Source organism: Acartia tonsa, chromosome 13, assembly GCF_053477335.1.
Source record: "Acartia tonsa isolate MP-2025a chromosome 13, ASM5347733v1, whole genome shotgun sequence".
Taxonomy (NCBI): domain Eukaryota; kingdom Metazoa; phylum Arthropoda; class Copepoda; order Calanoida; family Acartiidae; genus Acartia; species Acartia tonsa.
In genome coordinates, this window is record NC_137272.1 from 30,879,881 (window position 1) to 30,903,468 (window position 23,588).

General features: G+C 29.8%; 1 protein-coding gene across 1 annotated transcript in view; it reads left to right on the forward strand.

Annotated features, from left to right (window-relative positions):
* Window positions 1-23,588, forward strand: part of sli (slit guidance ligand) — a 193,050-nt gene that overhangs the window by 94,090 nt on the left and 75,372 nt on the right. The window contains exons 9-13 of the mRNA XM_080146074.1: window positions 3,745-3,798; window positions 9,107-9,178; window positions 9,522-9,593; window positions 11,717-11,788; window positions 22,700-22,771. Of these exons, the coding sequence (XP_080002200.1) occupies window positions 3,745-3,798; window positions 9,107-9,178; window positions 9,522-9,593; window positions 11,717-11,788; window positions 22,700-22,771 (342 nt within the window). The remainder of the gene's footprint in view (window positions 1-3,744; window positions 3,799-9,106; window positions 9,179-9,521; window positions 9,594-11,716; window positions 11,789-22,699; window positions 22,772-23,588) is intronic.

Consider the following 23,588-nt stretch of genomic DNA (forward strand, 5'->3'; position numbering starts at 1 on the left):
TAAGTGACAGCGGTTACTTGATCCCAAGTTTTAATAGATTAACATTTTAGGGCTTCATTAACAAAAGAGTTAATGGAATATAGAGAGACGAACTCTCTTATTTTTTTTATGTTATGTACAATAAGATTGATAGAATTACTGAAAGAGAGAGAGAGAGAGAGATAGAGAGATAGATAGAGAGAGAGAGAGAGAGAGATAGAGAGATAGATAGAGAGAGAGAGAGAGAGAGAGAATAATAAAGAGAGTAATAAACTAGCTGTCTATCTGAAACAGCAGTAAAGCAAATCACATGAAGAAATTATTTATAAGGACAATGTATTGTATTATAAAAAGGAAATAACAATATCAAAAGTAAATATATTTATAATACATTTGCATAAACTTACATTTTCCATGGATTTAGGATAAGTAAGTGATATCCTTATTAAAAGGACGAGAGAGAGCAAGGGAGTAATACATTTTTTTGGTGCTATAGGCATGTTAATTCTAACCAACCCCCTATTGAAATTTTTAACCACCCCCTAAACAAAAAAAAATATTTTTAGCAGACTAAGCCTTTTTTATACAGGGATCTAAAGGGATAGGACAATGGTCGATAATTTGATGGACATACCACCCAATGGTGATACATGAAATTATCCTTCTGTAGATTAGAAATATTGGTTAAAACGCTTAAACACTTAGCTAAATAATCAGTCCAATCAAAATTTTAGTCCCTAAGATTGTTAAGCCAATGAATAAGAAAACGATATATTAAGACTTTGGGGACTACAGTGATAACATCCCAATGTCCCCTTCCTCCCTGCTTTTTATATTATAAACATTCTTACATTGCATTTATACTGGTTTAATTAAGAGATTATTTGTCTAAACCTTCTTTTTATATTGTCACAAAAGATTAGTACCCTAAGTTTTTAAGCAAATGAATAAGATAACGTGTCAAAAAATCGTTAGATAACATTATAATTCGGCTTATTTTTGACCAATATAACTTTTCTTTATCCAACATCAACATTATCTACATATCTGCCACTTATAAACACATGTAATCTAATTAAATAAAGAATATTATGAATAGTAAGTAGGAAACAAACTTTTATGCATAGATAGATAGATAAATAGATACATGGATAAATAGATAGATATTTAGATAGATAGATATATACATGGATAAATAGATAGATAGATAGATAAATAGATACATGGATAAAAAGATAGATAGATAGATAAATAGATAGATATTTAGATAGATAAATAGATACATGGATAAATAGATAGATATTTAGATAGATAAATAGATACATGGGTAAATAGATAGATAGATAGATAAATAGATAGATATTTAGATAGATAAATAGATAGATATTTAGATAGATAAATAGATACATGGATAAATAGATAGATAGATAAATAGATTGATTGATAACTTTTTAAAAAAGAAAACAAAGGGGCTGTCTCTAAAAGTACCTATCGAGCAATTTAACTCCCCCCCCCCCCTATTTTTTTCAAACAAACCTAACCTGACCTAAACGAAAAATTTTACCTCGGCAGTATTACAATAAAATTTTCGTATTCGTTGGCTTAACAACTTTAGGGGCTTTAGTGAAGTTTTATTGGTTGATTCATTAAGTTAAGTGTTCGAACGTTTCAACCACAAATTATAATCAACAGAAGGGGTATTTTTGTTTATCATCATTCAAGATATAAATCAATTTATCAGCCATTGTCTTATCTCTTTAGATCTCTGTGTTATATAGCTTTGACATGGACAAGATTTATCTAGCTTATTATATGCCATATATATTTTTAAATCTCATACTAATCTAAATTTAAATAGTATAATATTTATCAAAAATAAATCTACACAAAGTCTGGAGAAATATAATAACAAGGAACATTATGTCCCTAAATCCATAAATAGCGCAGCATTACAAATCAGGGAGGGGGGGGGGGCATTACACTAGTCCAAAAAGGTTTCTAAAAAAAATTCTTATTCGCTGGCTCTACAACTTTGGGGACTTTAATTGATTTTTTTTTTGGTTGGTTCACTATGTTGAGTGTTTAAAGTTTCAACCACAAATTTTAATCTACTTTAGGGGTAATTTTGTGTATCATCAGGAGGAAAGGGATATTAGTTTATGAATTTTAAACTAGCAGTGTCTAAACTTTTCAATCAATGATTTTAATTTGCAAAAAGGGGTAAATTTGTTTATCATCATTGGTTTAGTTAATTTTAATATACAGAAGGGGTAATTTTGTATATTATTATTGGGTACATACCCTAATTGTAGAGCAGCTACGCTACTTATAATGATATGTAATATAATCTCATGAGTATGTGAAAATAAGAATGGATATATTATCATTTAATCTCAGTAAATAATGTTATCTTTATATAACTCTAGGTTAGAATTGGACTATATGCCCTTTGCAATTGAGTATATGTGTAATATCTTATAGAACTCTATCTTTAATAGAAGCTTTAATCTAACGGGTAAAGTATGTATATCTTCAAAGTTGTACTATGGGCTCTCCTCACATTTGAAAATTAATTAGAAATTGAAACTTCTATCTTTAATAGGAGCTTTAGCGTCCCTAGATTAGAGTAAAATACTAGAGGGGGAAGGGGTTAAATAACTGAAAGTCGCCATGCCAAGAACCTTGTGCCGACACTCAATTGGGTCTTTTAAAATCAACCAATTGTGTCGGGAATATTAACAACGCCTAGTCGCTACCAAAGAGTAGAAAGAAATTTGCTAGCAAACGAAAAAAGTCCTTAACAGGGGAATTTAGGTAATTGTCATTTGACATTTAGAATATTTATTTCATTACAAGAAACAATATACAAAGTAAAAAGGTTATGATTATTGTTTGTTAAAATGTTAGTGTTTAGGTTATGTTAGTACATTATAAATTAATACATTATTAATAGTTAAAGATAGTATTAATACATAGCTAGTTATATCGGTATTTAGTTATAAGCACGTTCATTTGTTAGATAGTTGGGTAGCTGGTTTGGTGGTTTATTTTTTTCCCTTTTCACTGTATGATATTATTATAAGCAAACTTTAATGAGTTGATATTGATAAGTAGATAGTAAGCAGGGGGGAGGATTGAGAATATTGGGTGTTGGAGGGCCACAGTCCAAGGTCTCTGTGGATTGTTGAGGACTTAAAAAATGATGAAACTTCATTTTTTAAGGCAGCCGCCAGTCAGCTGCAAGAATGTAATTGTCTAATATGTAGAAATTAGATAAATTATTCTTTTAGTCAGAATTGGGCTTTAGGCATATGAAATATCATGTATGTATAGGTATGTATATAAAAATTAATTCTAATAAGTGTGTATGTGAAAATTCATTACTTTTTATAATAATTTCTTTATTAAAATATAAAGAAAAAAATACGGATAAATTTTTTAATTGAATACACATTGATTTTTTTAAAAATAAATAAATGAATTTCAAATAAAACTTGTTGTAAAAAAAGCTATAAGTCATCGTATTTAAAATGGACTTACATACTTTTAGTAATATTAGTAATGATTATAGAGTTGCTATGTTTTCAAATTGTACCTATCTGTACCAGGAATCGGTATGCCTAGTTTGAAATGGATAGATCATAGAACAATATTAACGTGCCTAACTTAACGATTAGGGCTATCTGTTACAAACTGACGGACTAACGTCAGTTGTAGAAAAGCTTCGCCTTTAATATCAAACTTAATTATATAATTTTTTTTTAGGAACCGAGGTTTGAACGCTATACCCAAACAACTACCGGCTGATGTTACAGAAATGTAAGTAATTTATTCATTTACTCGCGGCTGCGCTTCTAGCATCTAATGGGGGCTCTGTATTTAGGGAGAGTGTGAGATTTGCAGAAAAATAGACTAAAACCGTACGAAACTTTTTAAAAATAGCAAAGAACCACCTTATGACCTATGTGGAGCTTACACAAAATGGTGACCTTAATTGGTCATTGCATTGGTTAGCTAAAAAATCCTTACTACTTCATATGGTTCTATGGGGATTTACCCAACACTCGACGTTTAGATCCCTATTTAGACAAAAATTATTAAAATCGACAGTTAGATGTTAGAGGTAAAATTTTTTTAATATAAATCATGAGAAAAATAATCTAATCGAATTGATATACTGATAAAATTATTTATAGAAAAGCTTTATAAATATGTCATAAAAACCCAAGTACAATACTTTAATTATATTAAATGATTTTGCACAATTTTTGATTGCAAAGCATATCTTAATATGTCCTATTTCTTAGATATTTTTTTCAAAACTGTTTTACTTGCTTAAACTTTTTCATGTATGCTTATAATGAAATTATGATAACAAATTAACTATTTATGGGGTTATCTAAAAATGGCAAAATACAACTTTTATATCAAGCAATTATTTAACGTAATTTAACGTAATTTAGAATCGAAGCTTTTTTTAGTGCCTATAAAAAATCACGTCATATTGGCCATTGATCAATTAAATGTATGGCCTGCCATTGGTAATTTAGTCTGTGTATTGTCCTATCATTGGTCATTTAAATGACGTCATTTTTACAGAGTTGCTTTAGAATCCTGCTGTGAAACTGAATAAGTTTTTATTCTTGTTTTTAAAATAATTGATCTTTTAAGCTTTGTCATAAAGCTGAAGATATAGAACACATTTGGCACTTAAAAGAAAGCTTTTAAGCGATGATATTTAAATTTGTTGGCTAAAATTCAATTGTATCTTTGAATGATGTTTTGGGTATTTTTTTATTCATTGGTAATTTTCCAATTTGATTTGGTCACGTAAAAAGCTTTTTTTACTTTCATAATAATACAACTTCTTAATAAGCCCAAAAAACCTAAGGCCTAATTTATAGGTAATTGTCTTATCCCTTAAGATCATCTATGTTACTGAACGTACTTTTAACCACTAAAAGTACAAACGTTTGATTTTGACTTAATTAGATTAATTCAGGCTTTCATTGACAAATAGACGAACCAAATTCCAGAAAGAGAGAGGGGTCAGTGGGCTGTTTTATACATCAGTCCACAAAGTTTTTTAATAACGTTTTCTTATTTGTTGGTTCAACCACTTTGGTGACTTTAGTGAATTTTCATTGCTTGATTCATTAAGTTGAGTGTTTAATCGTTTGAACCACTAATTTTAATCTATAGAAGGGGTAATTTTGTGTATTATTAATGGGGATGTACATCAATTTATCGCCCATTGTCTTATCCCTTTAGATCCCTGCAAATTTAATTCCCTATTGTATAGAAGCTTCGCTTTTAAAATTGCAAATACACAAAGTCATAAATCTAGAATAATTTTATGGCTAAGCAGTTTTGAGTGCCTGAAGCCTAGGATAACAAGACTTATTTTTAAACAATGTACATCATGTACTTTGTATTCAAGTAGACGTAGCTTTTAGTGCCTAATAAAGAATGACGTCATACAATACATATGACCAATGATAGGCCAGTATATATTTTACCATTGGTCAAATGAATTCTGGCCTATCATTGGTCATATGTATTGTATGACGTCATTTTTTATTAGGCACTGTAAGTTATAATATAAAACTTAAACAACAACCAAAAAATTGGGCCAGTACTGAATTGGGCTATATAGTAGGTGCTTATTAGTTATAGAAGCTTTACTAGTAATTTCAGACATCTATCTCTAATAATAGCTGAGAAATTCATATAGAACTACCATCATCAGTTGGGGAATCTTTTAAAGAAATATCAGACATCTATCTTTGGTAGCAACTCTTAACCTCAACATAATTGATTGCCACTCGGACAAAATGGGTTATAGAGTACTTGTTCATAGGTCATAGAAAACTAATTTGTTTATAAACAAAATTACCCCTTTTGTATATTACAATTTTTGGTTAAAATTTTGTTTACGGCTAGTTTGGACCAACTGATCAAAATTTCATAAAATTTACGAGACAACGGAAAGTGTCATGTGTGACGTCATAAAAATACGTCTATTATCCATATCTTCTTAGGGGTTTTCTTTCTCACTTCTCCTCTCATCCTTCCTTTTTAAACGTATTTTTACAACGTCACACATGACATTTTCCACTGTCCCTAAAAGTTTTAGATTCAACGAAAAACTTTCAAATACTATAGAAATATGTAAAATAATATTTGTTGATCTTGTATTTATCAGTCAATTATGGTCTAATCTTTTTATTATGTGTAGCACTACACGGATAATGGGATAGGATACCAATGTAAAAAAAATCTAGGAAAATTTTGAATGTTCATGTAGAGAGAGAGGATATTGGACTTTGAATTATACTGGTACACAAGGTTTTATAACAACGATTTCTTATTCGTTGGCTCACAGAAAGGGTAATACAGATTATCATTTATCATCAATTGGGATTTATAAGTTTTTCGATCATTGTCTTATCCCTGAAGATATCTGGAAATGTCAGAGAAAGCTAAAATAATGTAGATTTGTAAAAACAGGTATTTGGAAGGCATAACTAGAAATGATTTTAAGATTTTGTATATCATTTATTATGGTCTCAGAAACTCATTAGATGGCATTTTCCTTATGAAACACATCTATAATACGGTGCCATACATAATTTTTCAGTATGTCTCAGTCATGACCGGTTCCACACCAGCGGAAATAAATCGGATTCGAAGCCATAAAAAAAATAATTATTAGACTTTCGACAAAAGAACAGTTATCTATTTATCTTTAAAAAGGCATTAGTCTTAATAGTCTAAAATCAGGATATGTTTTATCCTTTATCGCTGAGTTTGAAGTCAATGACCTATTTCTACGATGATTGATAATTTAACAATTGAAATCAGCAATGTTCAATAGTAAGCTTTATACATGTGTACACTTTTTAATATTAATGACAAAGCATTTATTTTAAGGGATATGACAATGACTGACAAATTGATGTACCTCCCCAATGATTACATACAAAATATCTCTTCTGTAGATCACAATAAGTGGTTAAAACGTTTGAACACTTAACCTAATTGACCATCTAATCAAAATTCAATTATATAGAGATTTAATAATCAAATACCAATTTTTTGGACTGCAGAAAAATAAAAAGGTAAAACTATACAAAAAATTTGTTTTCTAAAATGTTCATTACAAAAATCATCCAATTTTTTGCAATTTAATTCATATAAAACTACTAAAGCTTTTTTAGAAGCCAAAATCTTTGTTAAATATTTTTGTATTCTTTAATGATAACGTACCTATGCAAATCAGAGAGAAAGGGGACAAAGGACTCTTTATTATACTAGTCACCAAAGTTTTATAATAACGTTTTCTTATTCGTATACTTAACAACTTTGGGTACTTTTACTAAATTTTGATTGGTTGGTTTATTAAGTTCAAACGTTTCTCCCACTAATTTTAATCTACAGAAGGGTTAATTAGAGTGTCATCATTGGGGATGTTTATCAATTTATCGGCCATTGTCTTATCCCTTTGTATCCTTGTATGCAAATACCTATAGTACAAATAAGCATGCCTAGACTATAAAGAAGCTTCGCTTTAAAAAAATATCCTTCTTATATTAGAAACTGCGTTGGTAGTTTTAACTTTTTATCTATAATGCCTTTTAGATTTGATAGGGTAGATAGGGGTAATTTAGCAAAGGGAGAAAAAAGATAGATTATTCATTGTGTTACAAATGTATGCAATCTTATCATATAAAGTAGTAAGTTTTTTTTGTCTGTAGCTTAAGATCTTGATAATTACTGAACCAATTGAGTTCTCCATTTTAAGGAATCTTCTTAAAGGTCCCTTAATGGTTTTAGACTATTCGATTATTATATCTAAGTATGGTTTTAGGCTATTTTTCTTCATTTCTTAATCCTTCGTTTACACAGCTCCTCGATGCAGTGCAGCCGCTAGTTGAGTGGTCCACTTATATGTTTTCATGATTATACCCACCTTTCAATTAAAACTAGGGTCTTTAAATTTGCGTGTACTTTTTTAATTAGCATTAGTTATTCAGTTGATTATTACCCCTTAGCGTCCTATTAATGAATATTTATTTGCAACGTTGGCGGTTTCCTTTAAAGTCACTAACGAGCACAGAATTCCCTCTCCCCTAGTTTAGGAATAGTATTTCGTTTGTTATTATTAATCAAGTTCATGAGTTCATGTTAGGTTAGGTTATATTGGTTACTGGGTTGCCCCGAATGAATATGGGCCCCCACAGGGGTTAGGCATAGCCCCATTTTATTTTTTCTTTCAACATTAACAGATGGATAGGGAGGGGTGGTTATTGTTCGCCAGGTTTTTAAAGGGAATGCATCTCAATATTCAACGTTTGTTTGATTATTTTTGCAATTATCTTGTTAAATAAACCCCTTTTTCTGTTTGGAAAATTCAAGTTTGCCGACTAAAAGTATGTTCAGTAAAACAACAAAAATAAAGAGTAGCAATGATTTTTAACTTCATTAAATAGACATATGGCTTCTTTTAACTCATGCTAACTAAGCCTAAAATAATAATATGACCAGTAATAAAATTCATTGCTATAAAAACCTAATTTTTCTGTACTATAATCCTAACTCCGAATGATCTTTTTTGAAATTTTGGTAAAAATGTAGTAACACTAAAGAACTGATAAACACCATTTTCCACCTACTTGATTATTTACAAGGGTTATTTGAAGGGATAAGACAATGGCCGATAAATTGATGTACATCCCCAACGATAACACACAAATTATCCCTTCACTAGATTAAAATTTGTGGTTGAAAAGTTTGAACACTCATCATAATAAATCAATCAATCAAAATTCACTAAAGTCAACAAAGTTGATTATCTCACAATTTTGTTGAAATACTTTAAGGGTATAGAGCCCTTACCATGCGGGGCTAATTCGTGCGTTGACTTAAGCCTGCTGCCAATCATCCAATATAACCTAACCTAACCTGACCTAAAGTAATAACCAAAACAAAGGAAGAAAGCCCCCTCCCCTCTTATTTTCAATTTATCTAAACATAAATAGAGTTTGGGGTTATCAGTGGTTTAAACTCTTATTCGAATATTAATTCTAAATAATGTATTTTTTAATCAAAATGTTTTTTCTTTCAGTCGCCTTGAGCAGAATCAGATAACGGAGATACCGCCGGCGGCTTTTACCGCCTACCCCCGCCTTAAGAGAATGTAAGTATTATTTAAATCTACACTATCAATTTATAATTTCTTATGTCTGTTTGTTTGTCTATCTGTTGGTCTTTATGTTTGTCTATCTATCCATTTTTATGTCAGTATTTTTGCCTCTGTATTGTTTATCTTTTTGACTGTCTGTTTGTATGTTGATTGTCTCTTTGTTTACCTTTCTGTTTGTCTGTTTGTATGTATGTTTCTATGTAGTATATCTTTTGATCAGTATATCTTCTTATTACTCTTAAATGTATGCATTTATTAATCAATTCATCCAATATCAATTAGTTTGGTACTTTATACATGTTAACCTAGCTACCAACTTATCTATCTATCTATCTAGTGATCTGAGCAACAATGAGATAAAGAATGTGGCAGCTGACGCCTTCAGACAACTCAAGTCCCTTAAATCTTTGTAAGTATTAATTTAGTTTCAAATATCAATTTAGTTTCAAATATCGCTTCAAAACTAATTATCCGGGGAAAGAAGGGGATTATCGTCAAATTAGCAAGCCCAAATCTTTTTATTAGGGTAGGCGAAAGTCTGGTGCAATATCCAAGTTATTCTGTATCCATTATTCAAAAGCTTTCTATGGCTATGCATTAATGAAACCAACATGTCCTTGGTTCTACAAATTCTGCACAATTAAACAAAAATCTTCCAAGAATAAAAAAAAGACACATTTTCGTCAGGGTTGAAGGGACAGGTAACTTGATGAGAAAATAATTTAGAGGGTAAAAATGAAAGGTACGGACATGTCATCCTTAAAAATGGTTAAAAATTATCCAAGGACAAGTAAGAATCTTCACTGTCCAGGACACTTTTTTTCCTTCCTACATTTATTTTTGCTGCAAAAAAAGTTTAGGGAATGAGGGCTTTTTTCAAGAAAATGTGTCCCATTCCCCAAGAAAATAGCTCCAAACCTACACAGGGCCAGTGGGTACATTACTTGAAAAGTAGAGCCTATCGGTTGAGCGGCTACAGAAAGACGGACTTAACTATTTTTACAGATTATATGAGGCACAGCCACCACACTCAAAAAAGATTTCTAAAAATGTCTTTTCAAAACAGGCTGAAGTTACACTTTTTTCTTATAATAACCTATGCCTGTTTCCCTGGCATTTGAAAGTGAATTTAAATTCTTTTGAAGTGCAGTTGGCTTCTAGTAAAATGTGCATTTACCATTTTTCCATTGACCTGACTAAGACCTCGTTGTGCTAAAGACATTAAACTTTTTCTTACCAGTAAATAAAGGGAAATGTATTGGCAATGGTTATGTTTGTGTTTACAGTTAAGACCATAAGACAATGGTCTTCTGTTTAAAGTATTTGAAGTATTCAGTATATTGGTTTACACTATTAATCTAATAAATTTGGGTAGCGGGGGGGGGGCATTATCTACCTAGAGAAAATATCCTACCAAAAATAGCCTAAAACCTTAAGAAAACCAATACAAAGGCAGTTATACACACTTTTCTAAATACTGATATAATAGAACAATAATGAAATAGGTCTAATAATGATATTATCTTATTAAATTGTAGTACATATATTATAACCCTTTTCAGTACACCAAGATACACATTCAAATACTTATGTAAAAGAAAAAAATAGAATAAAGAGTGTCTTTTTTTCAACTAACTTGGAACTTGGTATAAATCTGTCTGAGTGGTTAAACTTCATTCTGCAAAATTCTAAAGATTCCTGGGACAATATTCTGAAAAAAATGCCTTTAATCCCTCTTATATTTTCAAAGTAGAACTGTTTTATTCAATAGAGAGGGAGGGGACATGGGGCTATTTATTACACTAGTCCCAAAAGTATACAATAACGTTTTATTATCCGTTGGCTTAACAACTTTGGGGACTTTTATTCAATTTCCATTGGTTGGTTTATTAAGTTAAGTTTAACCACTAATTGTTTTCTACAGAAGGGATAATTTTATGTATCATCACTGGGTGTGTACATCAATTTATCGGCCATTGTCTTATCCCTTTAGATCCCTGGTTATTCAAACTATCGTAATTGTGTCTAAGGATATCAGTAATTACTTATATTTTGAGTTCTTCGTTTTAGGGAAGTTTCAATTGGTCCTGGTTTAGTTTTAGGCTATTTTCTTCCTTTCACTCCCACGAAGCCCCTAAATGCTAGGCACAGACTCTCTAGCTAGATATGAAGAGAAAAATGGTGTAATGTATTTTGAAATATAAATAAAAAAATGTATAATACCTAATCTTCCCTGTAATGTTTTTAATTTACAAACTAATAACAATTTTTAAATAACTAAATAGATATATATAAATAATAACGCCTCTAGCCTGTAAAGGAGGGCGGTAGAGTTTAGAAAAAAGCCTAAAACCATCCCAGACATATATAAAGTTTTCATAAAAGTACAACCAATTCAAACCAACAACTTTCGAGATCTTAAGCTTCTGACACAAAAAAACCTTACTTCTTTATATTATAGGATAAACTAATTGATAATGATTAAAAATAACAACAGTTCTAAGATCTTAACCAACAAATATATGTTTTCAGGGTGCTGTATGGAAACAAAATCACCCATCTACCTAGCAGACTCTTTGATGGCCTTTCCTCTCTTCAACTCTTGTAAGTTTTTTGATTGATTGATTGTTTTTAGTGGTTTCTGAGATCTTAATGGGCACACATGATAAATACTGTTAAATTTTATAACCTAACATCTATTAAAAGTTCACAAAATGATCATTTTTTCTTTTAAATGTAAACACAAAAATATAATAGCTAATTACTACTTGATCGAGCTATAGTGTAGATTTACATTGGTGAGTTGAATTATCACCAAAAATTTCGCGAATAAAATGACAGACGAACTTATAGACGGACGGACAGACGAAATTAGTAATATTTTAGCTTATAGATGGATAGTTGAGAAAAACAGATTGACAGGAAATGCCTGTAATTAAAAAGGGGTAATTGTTATTATGGTCATTGAGATAGACTTCTGATTTGTTTCATATTATTGTCAGGAAGTTTTCTGGAAAGTAATTAATTAATAGGGCAAGCCAATATAAACAAGAATGACAACATCCATTTAATAGAAACTTGGATGAACATATGGACAAAGTAAATTATAGTGTAAATGTTTTGCAATATTTGTAAAAGTGAAGATTTAACAAAGTAAAGTCAACATAAAGTAGCAGCTTATAGTGCCTAATAAGAAATAACGTCATGCAATACAAATGTCAAATGATAGGCCAGTATACATTTTACCATTATTCAATTACAACTCAAATTTTAATATTGGTTGGTTCCAAACTAGAAATGTCTTAACCTTTCAACCAATAATTGTGACTTACATAAGTTGTTTTTTTGTTTATATAAATAAATAGACCATTGCCATATCCCTTTAGATCCTTGAGAACTAGTACTACATACATAAAGGCCTATATATGCAATAACCCGTAAATATTGCCTCCTTAGAGTTGCCTCATTTCATCTGAGAGGGAGAGAACATTGGATTGTATATTAAACGGGTTCCCAAAGTTTTGTAACAAAATCATGTTTTCATTGGTCCCAAAACATTGGTTACTTTAATTTAATTTTATTAATTGGTTTTTAACCAGTAGAGGCCAGACATTTCAACCAGTAATATTAATATACAGAAGGGATAATGTATTCATCATCATTGGAGATTGGATACACAAATTTATCGTTCATTGTCTTATCCCTTTAGATTCTTGCATTTGATGTTAAGATATTTTCAATAACCAGGAATTTTAAACAAAAAAAATCTGAATACTTTTATAAATAATTTAGCGATTATTGCTAATTTTACAATAAAAACTATCCGTTATGGACGTAAAGACACAACCTATACATGTAGAAAAGCTTCGCTATAAACAAGGGCGTAGTCAAGCAAAGATATAAAGGAAATACTTCAGGAAGGGCAGAACATCCTTTTTTGCAACGAAGCTTCTCTATTATTCACTTTAACTCTTTTTTAACGTCCGTCTGTCGGGCTCTCGGTCATGCTAAAAGAGACATATGTATATGATCATATGTACATTTTTTCTGGAATATTTAGGTTTCTTCATTTTCCCATTATCACTATTTATATTTCTTTCTCTCTCTCTTTTTAATGGCCACTAAACATCTGCTATATAACTTCTAATATATTTTTTTGGCTGCTTTTGGATGTTGTCATCCTTGTTTTATTTGTTTATGATTACTGATTCAAGCATATATACAGAGTGCCCTTTAATGCAGGGAGGGAGGGAATAATGGATTATAAATTTCACGGGTACTCGTTTTATAAACACGTAATTGGCTTACCTTTCACGGTTGGACCCTCAGATGTCAAAACTTTATTTTAGTGTTTGGCCAAAATGACTTTGCAATTGTATCTGTAAGTACGTCTAATAACACCCTTTGCTATTTTTAAAATCCTAGAAAATTTTTTTTGCAAGAAAATTGCATAAATTCGCAACCTTTTTTAGAACCACTACATAACTCGAGTTTTAAAACTTTTTATATAAAATCCTTTTTACAAAAAATATCAATAATTACTTAAAATTAAACCTGAAAGAAAAAAATCTCATTACACGTGTTAATTTGCATGTTTTAGGTCTTTTTTTGAGGAAAGTATAACTTCCACATTTTTGACAATAATTATATTTTTTTAACATTTCAAAGTAAAATATAATAAAACTTAAACGATTTTTCTTGAATTATCAGTTGAAAATTTCATCAAACATGCAATTTAAGTGATGAAAATTTAATAAAATCATTTTTTGAATGTTTAGAATTACCAATTTTCTACATTTAATACAAAATGTTAACAAAATTTAAAAACATTTTAACATATAACTTCAAAAATCAATAACATTTTATAAAAAGATGTTTCAAAAAATAAATCATTAAAAGGTATTAAAATGCATTTCAAATTACTTAAAATTAAAACGAGAACATCTTTTTACAATGTATTCTGTGTAATAGAGTTTAAATGACATGATTAGTGAATGAAATATTTCCTAAACTCATTAAGCCTTTTTGTGACTATATTAAAAATAATTTATTTTGTTTTATAGTGTTTTTTTATTCAAATATTTGACAAAATTTTCCCTACGTCAATAAAATAAAGTCAGTTTTTTACTGTTTCCAGGTTTTTCTTTATAATTATAACAATTAAATATAATATAAATCTTCATTATCTTTTATTTGAATTATCATACACATTAAAATGTAAAGTATAAGCTAGAATAGCACTTTTTTTAACGAATATTTTAATGACATTATATCAAAATAATTCCTCTTAAATATGATTGGGAAGTATAGCCATTTCTTGGAGGTATAATATTTACAAAAATACCATTAATTCTGTTTTTATCAGAAGTTAAAAAAATTGAACAATTCTAAAACAATGGTTGGCTGTCTAGATATTGAGTACACTAAGACTACGGCTCTGTTTTATTGAAATATCGTTGCAAAAAGAGGGGTTCTGAAAGTAATCTACCTAATTATTTTTAAAGAACCAACAAGTACTGTCAGTATCTTTTTTCTTGTAATCTAGCAGACAATCAAATCATAACACAATTTTCATGATAAAATATTCAGGTTTCTACTTCACATTTTAAAAAGTATACTGATCAATAAAATGTTCAAAATTTTACTTTGTACTAATTGAAAAAATATGTTGTAATTCTTATTTTAAAGTTACATTTTTATCCCTGACAAAATCATAGACGACTTTTAAAGGCATCTTATCTAAACTTTTTGAAGAAAAACTTAAAAACGTTAATTAAGTATTAAAACTATTTTCTTCGATTTTTCTGAAGTTATTATCGCATTCTATGGGTTTTTTATTATCATTTACTTATATCGAAAGTGCCAAACATTGTACCCTAACTTATTCATTTAATAAAAAACCAAGCGTGCTTTATTAAATCGAGATTGGTTGGTTCAAACTGGCCTAGTCCAGACTTTTATGTTTATCATCATTAGGGATGTACATCAATTTATCATCCATTGTCTTATCCCCTAAGATCTTTGCCTTTAAAGCAGTGTTGCGGAGTCGGGAGCCGTGGAGCCGCCATATTTTACTGGAGCCGGAGCCGTAATTTTCGTTAAAAAACGGCTCTGGACTAAATAAATAAAGAGATTTTTTTTATAAATTATAATTTGGTAACTCTGTTTTGTCATGTGCAAATGCCCTTTTTAAGTTTTTCAAGTCCATTTTTATCAAAAATTGAACATTAAAACCTTCAAAAGTAAAAAATAAAAAATATTTTTTTATGGGGAAAAAACATGTCGAGTTTTTCTTGATTTTAGGACGGAGCCGGAGCCGCCATCATCACAGACGGCTCCACAGAGCCGGAGCCGCACCAAGTCAAACGGCTCCGCAACGCTGCTTTAAAGTCATTAATATTGAATTGCTTTGTGAACCTACAGTAATTAGAAATTGATAAATTAAAAATTTCTTTCTTAAAAATTACGGCACCGTAATTCCGTTAGTAGATCTTTAAATCTAAGGGCGTCTACAAGTGGGGGAGAGATGTTTGTCTATGCTTAAATTTTTTTTATTTGTACGGAATCTGCTCTATAACTCACTTTGTCTGCCCGTCCATCCACAAGTTTTTTGTGCTTCGCTACTCATGGACTTTGTCACAGGAATCTAAAGGGATAAGACAATGGCTAATAAATTGATGTACATCCCCAATGTTAATACACAAAATTACCCCTTCTGTAGATTATAATAATTGGTTGTTACGTTTGGACACTCAATAAACAAATTTATTTAAAATTCATCAAAAGTCCTGAAACTTGTTAAGTCAACGAATAAGAAAATGTCATTATAAAACTTTGGAGGCTAGGGTAATAAACAGCCCATTGTCCCCTTTCTCTCTCTCTCTGACGTTGTCAACAGTGTTTAAAATAAATGTATATGTATTCTTTGATCTATTAAACAATTTAAATTAAATTTACAATGAGAATTTTATTTTTACAATAATCACTAAGATAATTGTAAAATAGAGCATTAATTTTATGATTTTAAATAATAAACTCAAGCATTTGTGGATATGGGCGTTTGTATGTGTGTAAAATCTCGAAAACTTCTGACCTAAAATTTTTAGAAAATTACACTTAGATAGATAATATAAAATGGATATAAAAAGTATAGAAGTATGTACATGTAGGAATCAGAAAGGGATAGTACATTGGACTTTAAATTACACAGTATCCAAACTATTATAACCATATTCGTAGGTTCAAAAACTTTTTTCGAATTTTGATTGGATGATTCCACAAAAGAAGTAACTATACTTTTCAACAAATAATTTTAGTAAGTGGATAGGAGTAATCTTGTTTACATCATTGGGGATATATAAATTTATCGTCCATTGTCTTATCCCTTTATATCCCTGTAACAATCTACTTGAAGACAAACTTTACTACAATGAAATTTCAAAGACTCGACAGAAATAGATTCGAAGATTTATTCGGATTATATAACAAACCCCTTTACTATACACAAAAATCTTCTGTAGATTATTGGTTGAAAAGTTTGTACACTACAGATTTTTATAAACCAATCAAAATTTGATAAAAGTAACCAAAATTTCTTAAGCTAACGAATGCTATATCTTGGTTTCCCTTTTAACTTGGGATACCAGTATAATTTACTTATCTTATAGTATCTATATATTTAAAAACTCTTTAAAGGGTAATAGTAATACTATGTTCTTAAAAATCCTATCCATCCATTGAAAAGGACAATGATGTAGCTATTTTAATACACTAGTACCCAAAGTTTTATAACTTTATTCGTTGGTCTAAAACTTTGGATAATTTCATGGCATTTTAATTTATGCATTTGAATCACGTAGTGTCCAAACAGTTCAACCAATATTGTTATCTATAGAAGAGGCCATTTTGTTTATCATCATTGAGGATGTAAATCAAGTTATTGTCCATTGTCTTATCCCTTAAAATCCATGGTTACTATTAAAATGTATAGTCCAATGTTCCCTCCCTCCCTGAAATAAATAAAATAAGTGAATATTTAACCATGTCCTTAATACTGCTCTTTAAAATAAATATCATATAAAACAGCAAATTATTAAATGTTTTTTAGCCATATTGTTATAGTATGCGCCTGATCTTCAGCCAATACAACACCCCCCATTCTAAATTGAGTAGGTAGTTATTAAAATCTATTGAGAGCAGAAATAAAGAGAACTAATGTTTTGATTGAACAACTTTTTTCTGGTAACCTTTTTTGTTGTAATTACTAGTTGCTTCACCCCTAGCCTCTAGGTGAGGAAGGCTGAGATGAAGAAAGTAGCCTAAAAGAACCCCAGGAAATCTACAAAGGTTTTCTGAAAAGTACAGCAAATTCAGACCTGCAATTTTAGAGATATTAAGCTACAGACAATATACCTTACTACTTTGCATAATAGGATATCATGCAGGATTTATAGTAGCAATAAATACAATATTTTTACAATGATTGTTAAGCTCCTAGCGTAAAGTGGAGGATAGGGGAGGTCAGATTAATAGCCTGAAGCCATCCAAGATCTTTATAAAGCTTCCCTGAAAAGTAAAACCCATTTAGACCAGCAATTTGTACATTTTTATACCCGCGGAAAGCTGCTTATATTGATTAACTATTTTGATATTTGTTGTAATTGTGTGTAAACGTTTATATAGGAACTGCTTAAAGTTTAACAAAGTTGTAGAATTTACGTAAATCTGTACCTTACCAGAGAGGGAGGGGTCAATGGGCTGTTTATTACACTAGTCCTCAAAGTTTTTTAATAATGTTTTGTTATTCGTTAGCTTGAAAATTTTGGTGACTTTTGATTGGTTGGTTTATGAAGTTGAGTGTTCAAACGTTTCAACCCCCCAATTTTCATCTAAAGAAGGGTCAATTTTGTGTGTAATTATTTGGGATTTACATTAATTTTTTCGGCCATTGTCTTATTCCTTTAGATCCCTGGTACCTTACATATTCTCTATTCTGTATGTATACATGACCCTCTTTTCAATACTATTTAATGTGAGTTGGGATTTTATTTTAAGAATTCTATATTTAGTTTTCCAGTATCGCTTAGAAACCGATAAATATCCGATGGATTAGAACCAAATCATCGTATTATATCCAGTTTTCTAAGAATATAAAACTGGTTTTCATTATATTATTGTATATTTTTATATCCGCGGAAAGCTGCTTATAACACGATGAAATAAATAACTATTTTTTATTTTAGCAAGGCGAGAGGGGGCACTTTGCTGTAAGTTTATGTGTTACCCAAAAGTTTGTAATCGTGCAATTTCGTTTCATGTCTTACATCTTTTAAAGTTGGATTATTTGGTTTGAACTGTTAATTTTAATCTACAGATGTGGTAGTTTTGTTTATCATCATTGTGGATTTACATCAATTTATTGTACATTGTCTTATCCCTCAAGATTCCTGATATTTATACTGATATGATAAATGATACCATGATAAATAATATGATTCTGTAGACAGTTGTCTACGGATATGTCTAAAGAAAGTCTTAGGTTTAGTGTATGTTTCTTATTACAATTTTAGATACATAAATAGATAAATAAAAATGTATTTAAAAGTGCTTGGTAGTTGGAAAAGCTGAAAAATAACAATTTTAAAAGAAAAAAGTAATGGACTATGCAACAATTTTAAGATGTCTCTAAAAGAAGTTGTATCAACTTTTTTTTATAGCTAGCCGGTCCTTTTAGTAAGTAGTAGATGTAAAATTTTTCATAGAATTCAGATATGCAATCGGTTTTTTTTGTAGACCTCTTATTTTTTAAGTAATTTAAGTTTTTTTTTTTTAAATTAAGTCGATTTTAAGGTACTAAAATGCAACAAAAAAAAGAAAGAAAATGGCCATTATGAACAAAAATAGTAAGATCTTTAATTTGACACCTTACTTTTTCAATTCTGTCAGGTAATTATTGAAAAAATCGATTTTTTTAAACCCACGAGAATAAAAACTTTGAACTCAATTTTATCATTTCACAAGTAAAAAAATATGGGTTCATATATACCTTTAGAATCAGAAAAATATTACGAATCCATTGTAAGCAAAATTGAAAAAAAAAGTTTACAATATAGTATATAAACTACAATAAAAGGAATTATATGAAAATATCATATTATATTGTACAGGCAACGTCTTAACTTTTGAATTGAGTATAAAAATGGGAAGGGGGTATAGAGGGGGTAAAGAGGGGGTAAAAAAGGGAAGACGATAGTGTTGCCAGAACAAAAAATACAATTGGCCATTTTTTAATTTTTTAATTTTTTTACTTTTTTTCAATTTTGCTTACAATGGATTCGTAATATTTTTCTGATTCTAAAGGTATATATGAACCCATGTTTTTTTATGTCTGTTTGAGAAAATATTTAGGTCTAAAGTTTTTATTAAACCGAGGTTAAAAAAATAGATTTTTTCAATAATTACTCAACAGAATTTTAAAAGTAAGGTGTCAAATTAAAGATCTTACTATTTTTGTTCTTACTGGCCATTTTCTTCTTTTATTTTGTTGCGTTTTAGTACCTTAAAACCGACTTAATTATTTTTAAAAAAACTTAAATTACTTAAAAAATAAGAGGTCTACAAAAAAACCGATTGCATATCTGAATTCTATGAAAAATTTTACATCTACTACTTACTAAAAGAACCGGCTAGCTATAAAAAAAAAAGTTGATACACCTTCTTTAATGAAAAATTGGAAAATATTTTTGTCAAAAGTATTAAATAAGGTAAACATATAGTAAACCAAAAGTAAACAAAGAATATATAGAAAAATTATAAAAGATTTTTATAGGAATTATAGATTTTTTTAATACTTTCTTAAAATTGTCTATTGTTATAGGGGTCTAAGACAATTGACGATACATAAGAAGCAAAATCACCCCTGTAGATTAAAATTATTGGTTGGGTTTAAACACAACTGTACTTTAAGAAAAACAATCAAAATTCAATAAAAGTACCCAAAGTTTAAAAGCCAACAAATGAGATGACTTGGATGTGAAACTTTGGGTACCACTGACAGTGAACACAGTCCAATATCTTTTATATATCTACCTACAATCCTGTTATCCCAGCAGACAACCAGCTCTTTCAATTTTTGTGTCAAATTGAAATCTGAAATTGATTGGAAATCCCGGAAGTTTTGTGTCAATGAAGTTTTACAATTCAACCAAACTTTATTTTTCTATCACTATTTTGATCTGGATTTCAACAAGAATGACAACATCCTCCATAAGAAACACCAAATAAAAACTGGACAAACGGACAAAGTGATTATATAGCAGTTGTAGTCGCAAAAAAAAAGACATTGAGAAAAGGCATGGACCTAACGGGATAAGACAATGGCCGATAAATTTCTAATAATACTCAAAATTACCCCTTCTGAAGATTAAGATTAGTGGTTGAAATATTGGAACACTCAACTTAATGATTCAGGGTATTTACACAAAAAAAGTGTTGTCTACATTAAATAGCACTTAGCAGTGTTACAGACAGACAGGCAAATTAAGGAGTAGTTTGCTTTTTTATTCAAGACATCGAGAAATATTGAGAATATTTATTGGTCTCTTTGTATAAACACTTTTTGCAATTTAGATGTGTGTGGGGAAGTGTGTTTTTAAGTGTCTGTCGTTCAGTTTGTTATCCTAGTTTTCTGACAACAGAAAAATCGTAAAGAATCTTTAGATTCACACCTTGATTCAACTGAGATTGGTTTTAAACAAAATCGATGTCCAAGGGAGCAAGTGTAATTGGGTTGTATACTAATATTGTATCCAAAATCGTGGGTACTTTTATTAAACTGTTCAAGGTTGGCATAAACTGTAAGAATTTTAAAATAGAAAAGGGGCAATTTTGTTTATCATAATTGGGGTAGTATATCAATTTATTTGCAATTCACTTATCTCTTAAGATACATGCTTTAATTCAAGCTTTTTGTTAACTGCTAATATTTTTTCATAGATAAACCTATACTATATCAAAGAAGAGTGTAAATTACTAGAAATGAAGAGTTATAGAAACCTATTCCTATTTTTGTAGAATTGTCAATATTTTTTACAGATAAACCTATATCTATATCAATGCTAATGTGATTGTATAAAAAGAGTAGATTACTTGTAATCAAGTGTTATAAACCTATTCATATTTCAAAAGAAGTGTGAATATATATTTTGTATAGATAAAACTATACTGAACTCAATGCTGGTGTGATTAAAAAAAAAAACAGTAAACTACTTGCAATAAAGTGTTATAGAAACCTATTTGTCTTGCAAGAGAAGTGTGAATTTTGTTTTTATAAATAAACCTATATTTATCTCAATGCTCCTCGTGTGATAGTAAAGAAAAGAGTAAATTACTTGTAATCAAGTGTTATAAACCTATCAATATTTTTAAAAAAGTGTGAATAATGAATATATATTTTTTACTGATAAACCTAGAAATAACTCAACGGAAGTGCGATTATATAAAAAGAGTAGATTACTTGTAATCAAGTCTTATAAACCTATCAATATTTTAATAGAAGTGTGAATATATATTTTTTATAGATAAACCTATACTGAACTTAATGCTAGTGTTATTATAAAAAAAGGAAATTACTTGCAATATAGTGTTATAGAAGCCTATCAATATTTCAAAAGAATTGTGAAATTTCTTTTTATAGATAAACCTATATTTATCTCAATGCTCGTGTGATAGTAAAGAAAAGAGTAAATTACATGTAATCAAGTGTTATAGAAACCAACCAATATAAAATTTCAGGGGGAATAGTCAGTGATCCAAAGGGATAAGCTAATGGTCGATACATTGATTTACATGATACACTTGTAATATACAATATTTCTGTAGATTAAAATTAGTGGTTGAAACGTTGAACATTCAACTTAATGAACTAATCAATCAATGAACTAAAGTCCCCAAAGATGTTAAGCAAACGAATAAGAAAACGTTGTTATAAAACTTTGGGGACTAGTGTAATAAACAGCCAATTGTCCCCTCTCTCTTTGAGGAATAGTATGTGTTACATAACTTTTGCATATACAATTAGCGGTTGGGTCCTAGCTTTTAGGAAGGTAGTGCAGTAAAATAGCCAAAAACCAACCCAAGAGCTATGTAAAGGTTTCCGAAAGTGAAGAACTCAATTGGTTCAGTGGTTATTCGTGAGATTTTCATATACAAACAAAAACCTATCCTTATACTAAAGTAACAGGGTGTCTGTCTGTCTGTTTGTTTGTATTGAAGGATGTTGCTAACCGCTGAACCGCTGGTTCTCCTTTACAGGGTAGGTTCTCATAGGTCCTGGGAAGGTTTATTTAACTATTTTGGGGGAGGGTACCAAATCCTTCAAAGGAGAAAACGCCCTTAGAAAAAATTCCCAACCCTAAAAAAACTAAAACTAAAACTGAAAATCATTAAAAAAATTTATATGATAAACATATATATATATCTAGTAAATGTAATGTTAATTATAATTATGATTTTTAGGTTGATTAACGCGAACAAGATCCAATGCATCCAAGCCGACACATTCAGAGGATTAGATTCTTTAAACCTTCTGTAAGTACTATTTTGAATTTTTAAATAGTTGTTAACTTTTCCATCAATAGATTATTTTTATTACTTTTACGTCATTTGTATGGTCCCAGGCATCTCTAAGCAGCTTATACCAACAATGAAATTAATTCGGAAAAAAATCACGAAACCTACACGTGTTTTTCAGCTGGGGTTGGGGGGCAACACATCGTAAAATTGACGACCTCTCAATTTGCCCCCCATATATTATTTTATATTTATTTTGATTGTTGGTTATACCTTACACCTGATCTTTAAGTCTATGACTCTATCAGTAGGCTCGAAACTTTTCAACCATTCATCTTCTGTTTAAAAATTATATTACATTATATTCAAGTTTTTGTTATTGTATCTTTTTAGTAGCGAAGCTACTCTTAATTTACTTTGCTTATATGTCCGTCCATCCTACCAATGAGCATCCTGTATAGAATTTAACTGGCATCTGAACATATGCTCTATAACTTACTTTGTCCATTTGTCCTACTGGAATTTTTTTGTACTCCGCTTATGGATGTTGCCACGCTTGTTTCTGACATGAAATATATTGAAGTTTTTTTCTTTTTATCATCTTACAAATCTATTCAAACTTCTCCTTCTTATTTAATTATAAACTTTTTATTTCCTTAGTTTTTGCTTTTTTCCTGTTTTTGTACAATTTCAGCTTTTTAAAGTTTTTGAATACAACATAATTTTAGAATTCTTCTTATGAGAAATCTTGAAAGCGAAACATCTCCAAAAGTGACGTAATTTATATAATGAAGAAAAACTAGCTTAACATCGGTCTTTCTCGGGCATTTACGTG